The sequence below is a fragment of the Schistocerca gregaria genome, chromosome 3 (assembly GCF_023897955.1).
Source record: "Schistocerca gregaria isolate iqSchGreg1 chromosome 3, iqSchGreg1.2, whole genome shotgun sequence".
NCBI classification, from domain to species: Eukaryota; Metazoa; Arthropoda; class Insecta; order Orthoptera; family Acrididae; genus Schistocerca; species Schistocerca gregaria.
Genome location: NC_064922.1, coordinates 539,808,483 through 539,820,919, shown reverse-complemented (window position 1 = coordinate 539,820,919; position 12,437 = coordinate 539,808,483). Strand labels below are relative to the sequence as shown.

Sequence of the window (12,437 nt, the reverse complement as noted above, 5' to 3'; positions counted from 1 at the left end):
AAAATTTACAAAACTACCAGATCCAACGTACCGTCATATGTCTCAGCAGGTGCTGCATGGAGCAAGTAACACTGCATGGACTGCCAAGAAGGGAATTAGGTACCACTAGATATATAAAATTACATATATATTTGGGCCAACTAATTTAAGCTTTTCATATATACAACGAGATCCCTGTATCTTTCATCACTATTTTAAACAAATTCTTAAAATAATAATGTTTTTCCATACAGGGTACACATTTTTCGGGACCACAATGAGCATTGCGCAAATGCATGTAACATGTTAACAATTGAATACCATTTGTAGGTATTCAGATGAACTACTTATTTATTTTATTACTTTTATGGAATAATATGCCTTTTTGTAACCTACAATTTTTTTTGTAGAACATGAATATTTCGTAGTGGCTCTATGTAGAACTTCAATAATTCATCATTTTATCAGAGAGGAGATAAAATATATCAAAACACTGTGATATTCTTTCCTGTTTATTATGTTTTGAAAGATAAATAGCGAAATAACCTCATTCTTTTACACTAGATCAGTAGTTTTGACTCCTGTCACAATATCTACATGGTAGTATTTGGGTGGCAGGAACATAGTAAATTCTTGATGTGTGTTTCTTGATAAAAGGGAAATAATTGTCAGTCTTCTAATGTTAATCTTTTTTTAAATAATTTTCAGTGATACAACAGTCAGCATTTATTATATGCTTGCTTACAGAGATGTATACTGAGTCTAAGTTCACATTAACTTCAAACTTTACGAGATTTTCAACATCAGTGATACTCATATTTTGGTCTTGAGTTTTCATTGGAGACTCTTGTAAATTAGTATTCTATTTCCCCCCTTGACAGTCAGCTGCAGTGTTGGTAGCTGCATACAGCACCTGCTGTTACATAGGGATGTCTGCTGACAAAATCCAACCACTGCACGTCACCAGAGGAAAACCTCAAAGAAAATTAACACAAATATCTGAACTCAAAGAAAATGTCATATACTGGTGCACAGAAATTACATATTTAAACATCTTTACCTTTATAATAAGTTTAGTTATGGACGTGCATGCCCATTTTTAGGTAATGAAGGTATGGAAAACTTTGCATCTCTAATGCTAAATAAGACCGCACTGTTTAATAGATATGCAAAGCTGGAAATAATTTTAGTCCAGTTTGGCATCCCAAATATGAGTTTAAAGAATTTGTGACGGTTTTTGGTCTGTGGTCAACTTTTAAGGACTGAAAAACCACGTAATATTTGGACTTTTTCGGTTTTTCGCTTGTAACTCGAAAGCGATATATTCTACAGAAAATCCCCGACACACCGACTGTCACGTAGAATGACTTACTTAAAAATTAAAAATGATTAAGCCGTTTAGCCACAACTGATCGTCAAAGATCGGCAATTTTCACCAACTTGGTGGAAAAGTGACTTATGTTCATGTTTCAGTGTCGGTAATTCATAAACGGCTCGTCCAAATGAAAAATCTCGTTTATGAAAGTTGTAGAACATCCAATTCTGGTTAAAAAGAGCTTCTAAATTTTAAAATTCAATCACTCCTATGAAAACATACAAAAATGTGAAAATATTCGTAGCATCAAATTCCTGCTAATACTTTTCTGGGAAGTCAAATTACTTTTTAACGCCAAATCATTCACATTCGTCCTGATATTCAAATTTAGCAACACCCCCTCAGGAGAATTTCACACGTGGTTTGATTGTCAACACTCCTTCACTCAGGGAACGTCCATCTAACAACTGCATCAGACACTTGTTGTCTTACATAGGCGTTGCCAACCGCAGCGCCGTGCTCTGCCTGTTTACGTATCTCTGTATTTGAATACGCATGCCCATACGTTTCTCTGGCGCTTCAGTATTTATGTTACCAGCCAAACCCGATTTTAGAATGAAATAGTTTCTCCTATATGAAGATGGCATCTGTTTTTTCGGACATGTCCGAAAGAACAGATGCCATCTTCATATCGTTTAAGGCTAACCGGCTGATGACCTCCTTCGGTGCGGGAGCACACGATTTGTCTGAACTCTTACGGGGCTCGGTGGATTGTCTGCCGCGAGTAATGGGTATATTGGTAGGGGCACTACAAATGAAGTGTGTGGACTATAAGCTGAAAATGTGGGTCTCACGGAGAGCGTGACGGCGATAAATCCCGGCAGTCGCATTATCCTCTGTGTCCTCGGTGGCTCGGATGGATAGAGCGTCTGCCATGTTAACAGGAGATCCCGGGTTCGAGTTCCGGTCGGGGCACACATTTTCAACTGTCCCCTTTGATGTACATCGCCCGTCAGCAGCTAATGGTATTGATTAAATTGTAATTTCATTTTAGTTTCTCCTAGGTCAAACTCGTTCATCCCGTTACCGACAGAATAAAACAGTTTAGCCTAGGTCGAATCGATTTATCCTAGTTAGAATTTAGATGCTTTGGGATAAACTGGTACGTCCTAGTCTGAACTAATTTTGCCTAGTCGGGACTCATGTTGCTGCCTGTACGAATAGGGAATCCCCGAATCATCTCTGGCTCGCCCCTCGGACCTCGCAACCGCTCTTCCCTCGGACTGTTCTTTGTTTTGAATGGTGTTTTGTATCGACGAATGCGCGTCTTAAGTTTCTGGTTGCGTTTAAAAGATTTTATTATAATCCTAGTGTCATTATTGTGAAGCGTTTCGTCGTGAATGAGCCTTCACGTAGTAGACAAGCCAATCAAAAGCTGTGGAGAGAAAAGTTTCTGCAGGAAATTTTGCAGAGCGAAAACAAAAAGTCTTGTCATTATAATGTGTTACCAGTAGACGAATAAGCGGATTTAGTTAAACAAGTAAAAGACTCGGAAAAGTTGGAAAAAGGAACATCATTACAAAAAAGAAGACTGAAACGATATGCTGTTTTGATAATTGGTCATGTGAAAAAACTCATAGCCGAAATACCAACAAAATACGTCAATACCACAAAGGAAATGAGATGCCTCTGTTTATCAATGTGTGATGTTTGTCGGCAAAAGAAGACAAAAAAGAAAAGTGGGTTAGTTTCAAAACCTATTCTCCATTCGGAAATGAATAGCAGTTCCCAAGTCGATTTGATTGATTTGCAAACACTACCAGACGGGAATTTAAAATTCATTATCGTTTACTAAGACCATCCCACAAAATTTGTACCGAGCGTGGTGGCGCAGTGGTTAGCATACTGGACTCGCATTCGGGAGGACGACGGTTCAATCCCGTCTCCGGCCATCCTGATTTAGGTTTTCCGTGATTTCCCCAAATCGTTTCAGGCAAATGCCGGGATGGTTCCTTTGAAAGGGCACGGCCGGTTTCCTTCCCAGTCCTTCCCTAACCCGAGCTTGCGCTCCGTCTCTAATGACCTCGTTGTCGACGGGACGTTAAACACTAACCACCACCACCACAAAATTTGTACTCCTTCGTGAGTTATCATCAAATAGGACTGAAGAAGTGGCTTATCATTTGAATGACATATTTCTAACTGTAGGGGCGCCGTGCGTTCTTCACTCTGCTAATGGCATAGAATTTGTCAAAAATGTTATAACTGAATTCGCAAAGCTCTTGTCAGAACTGAAAATTGTGCATAGAAACCCTAGGCACAACCAGAGTCAGGGTTCTGTTGAACGTGCCAACCAGGACATCGAAAATATGGTAAGTTTTTGGTTAAAGGTGGTCGGAAGGATTAAGGTATGTCCAATTCATGAAAAATCGAGCTTACCACTCTGGCATAAAACAATCACCTTAAAAAGCATTATACGGAATCGAACCTAGAGTAGGACTTTCCACTTCCTCCTTGCCTCAAGAAATTATAAATGATATTCAAGATGAAGATGACCTACACAAGGCAATCGAAGACGACAGCAATACTGAACAGTACTGATAACTTTGTGAAAATTGACACAAACGACATTCAAAATGGAAGAAAAATTGCGACATAAAATTTAAAATACAAGCTAGAAGAATGAAAGCTTCCTCTGACAAATCCTATCCACTAGCTGACATTGGAGGCAACGTAACCGTACCCATTCCAGATGTACATAAAGTCAGAGGTGACATTCGAAACGTAAATGGAGTGATACATCGAAAGACTGACGAGAGCCTCTACGAAGCTGGCACCAAACATGGCGTACTTCAAAGACATTAATGCAGGTATAATTTTAGAAAAAATTCCATAATTTTTTGTAATAAAATATTAAAAAATATTTGTTTAAACTTCTTTTTATTTTTTTAGAACTGATTTCGACGTCTGCATTCAGAAGTTTTTAGAAGTGGGAGGTACCGAAATATCTTTAAGGGCTGCAGGCAGAAAATATTCTGTTGGATCAGGGTAAGGCTTTGTGAAAGGCAGTTGCATAAATGAGTAAATAAGCAATTGCAGGTAAGCTGATTTCTGTGGATGGATGTATGTAAGTTGATCTAGTGATAGATGTGAAATTGCTGATTAGTTAATAAATAACTTTAATGAATCATATTGACTATTTTCTTTCTATTCATTTATTCAGTTTGCTTTGTAAATCCTAAAGCATGTAAACTGTAACTAGGATAAACTAATTCGATCTAGGCTGAATTGTTTTATACTATCGGTAACAGGATTAACGAGTTTGACCTAGCCGAAACTAGTTTATCCTAAAATCGGGTTTGGCTGGTAACATATATAATGTATTCCTATGATTGTACACAAATGATTAGAATTACAAGCAGTGCATGAACTTTTACCATGTGTATTCAGTACGGCATAAAGCCTCCACACTCTGCAATCAGAGCCTTTAGACGTCTTGGCATGTAATTAAAGAGCTCCTGAATATCTCAACAAAGCATCAGGAGTGGTTTCAGAAGAAGCAAAAAGAACAAGTTGCCGACTGCGATATTCCAGACATTTTCGATGGGGGAAACTACAGGGCGAGGCACCAGTGATTTCACCAGTCTTTCGGAGACGGCCTGCAAATTTCTCGCCATGTGTGGCTGAGCGTAGTCCTGCTGAAATATGGCATGTGGAGTTGCCTGTCTGAGTGGCAGTGCCTTCGGTTCTAAATCGTCCCTGATGCAGTGGTTGCCACTCAGTTTACCTTCAATATGTAGGACACATTGGGTGCTGTAGTCAATGGCACTCCAAACCATCACACTTGGCTTTTGTCCGCTATGCCATCCAACAATGCAGTCTGCTTTATTGTGCTCAAACATAGTACCATGTAACACATACATGGCAAGCGTTTTAGGACACACTAATGTAGTACTCGTCCGAAAACATTAAGTTTTACCACTGAGCTTGCCAGTGACGGCATTCACAGTTACATTGTAGTCTCAGCCGTTGTTGGTTTCTGGTCAGTGGAAGCCAACACAATGGCATGTATGCCACCATTCAATCTCTCAGCAGACGGCGTCGAAACATCGACGCAGACATGTCCATATTCTCTGCATTGCTTCAACGTCGATCCAACTCTGGGAATGATGCTATTCTGTCAACAACAAAAAAAATGGGTCTGAGCACTATGGGACTAAACATCTGAGGTCATCAGAACTTAGAGCTACTTAAACCTAACTAACCTAAGGACATCACACACATCCATGCCCGAGGCAGGATTGGAACCTGGGACCGTAGCGGTCGCGCGGCTCCAGATTGAGGCGCCTAGAACCGCTCGGTCACAAGGCCGGCACCATTCTGTCATTTATGGCCAAATGGACAAGGTGATGATCATCCAGTGCTATGGCACTCTGTGTGGTCCAGCACTTGCACATCGCTATGTACAGCCCTCTTCTCACCATTAGTCCCACAGACACATTTAAGTCATAGCAGAATGCCAGAATGAACCACACTGGCAAGGTACAACAAACTCACCCACAATGTTACTGGACAAGCACACGATATACTGTAGTGAAAGCACTTGGCGCTACAGCTACCACCTGATGTACGCAATTCCGATCACATATATGTAAGAACCTTATGAATGCAAGCTATGCTATGCAGCTTTTAGCTATTGAGCATACCGGCTGTTGTCTATATCCATATATGTGTGGGTACTACGGAAACATTTGATGGATTCGATACACAGCAGTTCGGAGCATTTGGCAAGGAAAATGGTCTTGAAAAACAATATGAAAATTCGTTCATAAATTAACTTCTATGTTTCTCGTGCTGAAAGACGTCTGCTTTTAGTCAGATTTTGTTTTAAATCGTGTTTCACACGTACGATACAGTCTGTGATTCAGCTGCACGACTCTTCTTTTCATATCCCTCCCATAGAACAGTGGCTACTTTGGCTTATCCTGAAATTTCATTTTCATTAACCTACCTGCTTATTTCGTCTATTTCTAGGTGTACTGGGTTTTCAAAGAAATTTAAAACGAATTTTCAGCAGCAACTAGGTATTTCTAGAGGAATCCATCCTATGATTCTCTGATATATTATTACTCTAATAAACTATTTAATTGCTGTTTTGACACACACAAACAACACGATTATCCAAGTTATGAATTGTATCATATAAGCCAAAGACCTTACTCCAGTGGTAACAACTATTCGCGTCAAATCACTGAAGGTAAGCGCTGTCAGGCTTAGGTAGCACTTGGATAGGTCAACGTCTGGGTCTGCCAAGTGCCTATTGGCAAGTGGGTTGCACTCAGCCCTTGTGACGCCAATCGAGGAGCTACTTAATTGAGAAGTAATTACACCTGTCACAAAAACTGACAATGGCCGGGAGAGCGGTATGCTGATCACATGCTGTTCTGTATCCGCATCCCGTGAGGCGTAGGATATGAGGATGACACGGTGACTGGTCTGCTGTGGCCTTCAGTCCAAAGACTGGTTTGTTGCAGCTCTCCATGTTAATCTGTCCTGTGCAAGTCTCTTCACCTCCGAATAACTACTGCAACCCCTGACATACTGTGTCCTGCACAACAGATGTTTTATATGTCGATGGGCAAAGCTGGCAGATGGTTGAGATGGATGGAAGAGGTGATGGACAGAGAGATGGATCAGGAGGATGAGAAGGGATAGATGGGGCAGACAGAAAGAGAGACAGGAAGAGAGGGGGAAGAAAGTGTGGATAGAGAGAGAGATGGGAACATGAGGGGATGAATAGGGAGAAGGAGAAGGACACAGGGAGACGGTGCAGGATGACTAGATGGACAAAAAGTGGGGGAAGAGGAGGTGGACAGAGAGCTTGGGACGAAAAGATGATCTGAGAAGGAGGCAAGGAGGAGATTGGCAAAGACAGAGGCAAGGAAGAAGTGGGCAGAGAGGGGGACAAGGAGAAGACAGGCAGATGGGGGTATGGAGGAGACAGAGAGAGTGAATGAGGAAATTGATAAGAGGAGGTGTGGACAGAGAGGGAAAGGCAGGCAAGAGCAGGTGGACTAAGAGAGGAGAAGGAGGATACTGAGAGGCAGAGTGAGAAGGATCAAAGAGAGATCAGAGATCAGGTGGACAGAGCGAGGGAGGAGAGGAAGGTGGAGGAAGGGGTGGACAGGGAGAGGAGAAGGAGATGGGAAAAGAGATGGTGGAGGATGAGATGGTTAGTTAGTGGGGCAAAGAGGAGATTGACAGAGAAGGTGGAAGGAGGAGATAGACAGAGAGAAATGGGGAGCATATGGACAAAGAGAGCAGAGGAAATGGACAGGAGAGATGAGACAGGATGTGATACATCGGCAGTGGAGACAGGAGGTGATAGGTGGGGAGAGAGAGCTGTGGGAAATGGAAAGAGAGATGGGTATTGGAGGAGATGGACAGAGATGGGGAGAGGAGGCGATTGACAGGGAGAGACGAAGGAGGAATAGGTGGTTTGAGAGGGGAGAAGGAGATGGACAGATAGATGGTGGAGGAACAGATGGGTAGACAGGGGTGAGGAGGGGACAGACAGAGAGGGAGGAAGAGGAAATGTGTGCAATACATGTGTGAAATGCTTAAGCAAAGCTGTGGGGAGATGTATGTATCTGAGATATCTTCCCAAAACCCTGGACCTCCTCTTCCTCCTCTCTGTGTCCATCTCCTCCTCCCCCACACACAGTTGACTTGTAGTGAAGTTGCGTGCTTATGGAATAGCGCCTCAGTTATGCTACTGGATTTGAGATTTCCTGTCAGAGAGGTCACAATTCGTAGTAACTGACAGAAAGTTGTAGAGTAAAACAGAAGTGATTTCTGGCATTCCCCAAGGTAGTATTATAGGCCCTTTGCTGTTCCTTATCTATATAAACGAACTGGGAGATAATCTCAGCAGCCATCTTAGGTTGTCTGCAGATGTCGCTGTCGTTTATCGACAAGTACAATCACCAGAAGTTCAAAACAAATCGCAAAACGATTTATGGTGCGAAAATTGGCAATTGAACCTAAATAACGAGGAGTGTGAGGTCATTCACATGAGTGGTAAAAGAAATTCAGTTACGTGATAGATCAATCAAATCTAAAGGATGTAAATTCAACTAAATACCTAGGAATTAGAATTACAAACAACTTAAATTGGAAAGAACACATATAAAATGTTGTGGGGAAGGCTAACAAAACACTGCGTTTTATTGGTAGGACACTTAGAAAACGTAACAGATCTACTAAAGATACTGCCTACACTACATGTGTCCATCATCTTTTAGAATAATGCTGCGCAGAGTGGGATCCATACCAGATAGAATTGACAGAGTAGATCGAAAAAGTTCATGGAAGGGCAGCACGTTTTCTATTATCGCAAAATAGGGGAGAGAGTGTCACTGAAATAGTACAGGATTTGGGATGGACAAATTTAAGACAAAGGTGTTTTTCGGTGCTGCAGAATCTTCTCGCGAAATTTCAATCACCAACTTTCACCTCCAAATGCGAAAATATTTTGTTGATGCCTACCTACATAGGGAGAAACGATCACCATGATAAAATAAGGGAAATCAGAACTCGCATAGAAAAATATAGGAGTTCGTTTTATCTGTGCGCTCCATGTGATTGGAACAATACAGAACTGTGAAGGTGGTTCAGGGAACCCTCTGCCACACACTTAAATATGAGCTGCATAGTATCCATTTGGATGTAGGTGTAGAATCTGCAAACTTCATGAGCACAATGGGGTTCATATACTTATAACTCCTGTGGGAGTAGAGGAAGGGGAAAATAGTGTTTTTTCACACTCTGTCATATAGGCATCCCTACACAACAGGCATTGTATGTGGGAGTTACATTGGTTTGCCTTATTGGCCTGACAGAAAGATTTGGGTAAGAAATATTTTTCCAGCTCCCAACATGTATGCTGCCGTCTACAATGGGGGTGTTGTTTTGGATCAGTATTGGCCTGTCTTACTGACCTGGTTTGCAGTGCAGCCTACACATCAGGTGCAAAAAACGCTTATGAAGCCCATGACATATAGGCTGCCCTACACAACAGGCAATTTGTTGATGTGAAGTCAGCCTGCTTCATCGAGCTATTTTTGCTGAGGCTGCATGTGCGGATAAAAGAGGGTATGGACAGAGACAGAGCAGGAGTATATGGATATAGAGAAGGGTGGCAGGAGGGGATGGACAGAGAGTTGGGAAAGGAGTGATGTATAGGGAGAGAAGGGGAAGGAGAGGAGGAATAGAGAGGGGGAGCTGGATTCGATGGATAGGGAGATAGGAAGGACAGGGAGGAGGAGATGAATAGAGACATGGGGTCGGAAGACTTGGATAGGGAGAGTGGAAGGAGGAAATTGATAGAAAGAGGGGGCAGGAAGAGATGGATAGGTTGATGGGGATAGGGAGAGATGGATAGAGAGACGGGGACAGAGGTACTGGACGAGATAACGGCAGGAAACTGAAATGGGCATAGAGAGAGAGGAGGAGATGAACAGTGGGACATGGAGGAGATAGTTGGGAGAAGGAGATGAACAGAAAGAGGTTGGAGGATGAAAGGGACAGAAAGATGGGGATGAAGGAGGTGGACACAGAGAGGGCAGAGGAGGTGATGTGTGCAATATATGCGTATATATTCAATACGAATGGGAGTGATGCTGCAGGGAGGAGGCTTGTATATGTCTGTATGTGTGTGTGTATGTGTGTGGGTGTTAGTGTGTGTGTGTGTGTGTGTGTGTGTGTGTGTGTGTGTGTGTGTGTGGTAACGTGATGTGGTTCATAACTTTTACAACCTTGGAATACTCTGTAGTATCAGGTAGGTATACTTCCTATCTTAGGAAAGCCATTGGCTTGACTTACCTATGCATTTCAACGAACAAGCATGCACTACATTGTCACACTTTTGCGATGGATGCACTGTTCCATGAATGAATGGAAATAGCTTTGATCACCCAGTTCAGACAAATATTTTTGGAGTTTTCTCATGGTTGTAAGGCAAATGCCATAACTGGAGATTCCCTTTAAAATATTCCCAAATGCGATCTGTTCCGCTATCAATGAGTCTGGTATTTGGCAAAACCTAAGTGTGGCTAGAATGGCCAGTCTCTTTAACAACCCACGCTGCTCTGTTCTTTGGGACAGAGAATGAAACATATTTTTAAAATTTGCTGTATATTTCATTATATGTCATAAGGGCTGTTGGTAAAGATACTCAGTTTAATAAGTTTCCTTCGCCTACTTTAATTATGTTTATTTGAGCTCTAAGTGCTAATTTTAAAACTATTTCTGTAATTATATTGCAAATTTTCCTTCGAGGTTTATCTGTGCACGTGGAAATTCGCAGGAATCGTGCACAGGGACCTGAAGCTGGAGAATATCCTGCTGACAACGAACCCGGACGACCCGGAGGACAAACTCTACATCAAGGTGACCGACTTCGGGCAGAGCGTCGTCCGCAGCGGAGTCGCCTACGACCAGATGCTGCACGAGCGCTGCGGCACCATGGCCTACATGGGCAAGTACACACTGCTGGATGCCTTTACACTGCACAGACTATCAGAACAAATACCGCCTACAGATGCCGAAGCAACTCGTGTGGATACAGGCGCTTAAGAACACATGATGTCTTCCTACTTACGTAATTAGTTTTATCGAATGGGACTCATCAAACTAACTGCTCTTATCAAAAATAGATAGTGGCATAAGACTGCCAAGAATGAAAAACAGGAGACTATATTTACCATTTCAATTCCAATTGCAATTAATACCATCCTGTGCTGTCGCAGAGGATCTTTCTGCTTTTGTGTTAGTATGTCAAAATCTTTTTCGACATACTAACCCAAAAGTTGAAAGATCCCCTGTCACAGCTCAGGAATGGTTTTAATTGCAATTTACAGTACGGCAACACTGTTTAACGAAAGGAACCGGAAATGTGTAGTCTGAAGACGAACATGATACGTTGCTCGAAGTTCAGTTGACGATCACTGACGCATTCTTTATAAACAATATCATATCTTCCATAACCGTCAACGCATAAAATTTAATACAGCTGTAATTTCCATTAACAGAGATCCCCAAAAATAAGATTTATGACGACCTCTGTTAAATTACAGCCGCTCATCGTATCTCATTTGTTCATATTTACGTAAACCCGTTACTCTCACCATTTTCAATAATACTGAAATGTTCTTCTGGCCAGCAACTGTGGCCGAGCGGTTGTAGACAACTCAGTCCGGAACCGCGCTGCCGCTACGGTTGCAGGTTCTAATCCTGCCTCGGGCATGGATGTGTATGATGTCCTTAGGTTAGTAAGGTTGGGGTAGTTCTAAGTTTTAGGCGACTGATGACCTCAGAAGTTAAATCCCATAGTGCCCAGAGCCATTTTTGTTCTTCTGTTTCCTACCTATGTATCTTGGTATAATACTGGATGAGAGCTAAAACTAGAATGAAAGTGTTGCACCTATGTGTACGAGGGTGGACGTGTCATTTGATACCCTGGCTTCATCTGATCTGAAGGAAGAAGCGATTACTGGATGCAATGTTTTGCATTATCGGCTGGTCAGCAAATACAACGCCAAATATCTGACATAGTGTGTAGCGTTGCTACATCAGAAACACAGACAAAACTTCTGATTCTAGCATTCCAAACATATTGTCTGTAAGTAATCGCTGTTGGGGTAAGAACCACGTTTCTATAAGAAGGGTGGGGGTGGGATTGAAAAAGCAGTGTAGCTCACGGCGCGTAGATACCCATAATTACCTCATGAAGTATATGAGAATGAGAACACTTAAAGACTTGCAACTATCTTTACACATCATTTCAAACCTTTCGGAAACTTTTTCTCGAGCTAAGCTTATCGCTTACTGTATATTCGCTGTTCACACAGTAAAACTTCTGCGTGAAGCACGACGTTTTAGTTGATTGCTTCTTTAATAATAACTGCATTCGCGGCACATTTGGTTGTCATTATTCACGTATCCCATTGAATGTACTAGAAACATTGCACCAGTTTACAGCACTTGGCTCAGGAGATATGACGCCATAAACAATGAGATGCGTGAAAAACTACTGCATCATTCAGGACGTTTAAATTTATTAGTTCATTCCTACTAACTCTAT

The 12,437-nt window shown here is 41.9% G+C and overlaps 1 protein-coding gene across 1 annotated transcript in view; it reads left to right on the top strand.

Moving 5' to 3' along the window:
* Positions 1 to 12,437, top strand: part of LOC126355456 (serine/threonine-protein kinase 33-like) — a 93,745-nt gene that overhangs the window by 48,329 nt on the left and 32,979 nt on the right. Inside the window, exon 5 of the mRNA XM_050005771.1 lies at positions 10,662 to 10,903. Coding sequence (XP_049861728.1) covers positions 10,662 to 10,903 — 242 coding nt within the window. The remainder of the gene's footprint in view (positions 1 to 10,661; positions 10,904 to 12,437) is intronic.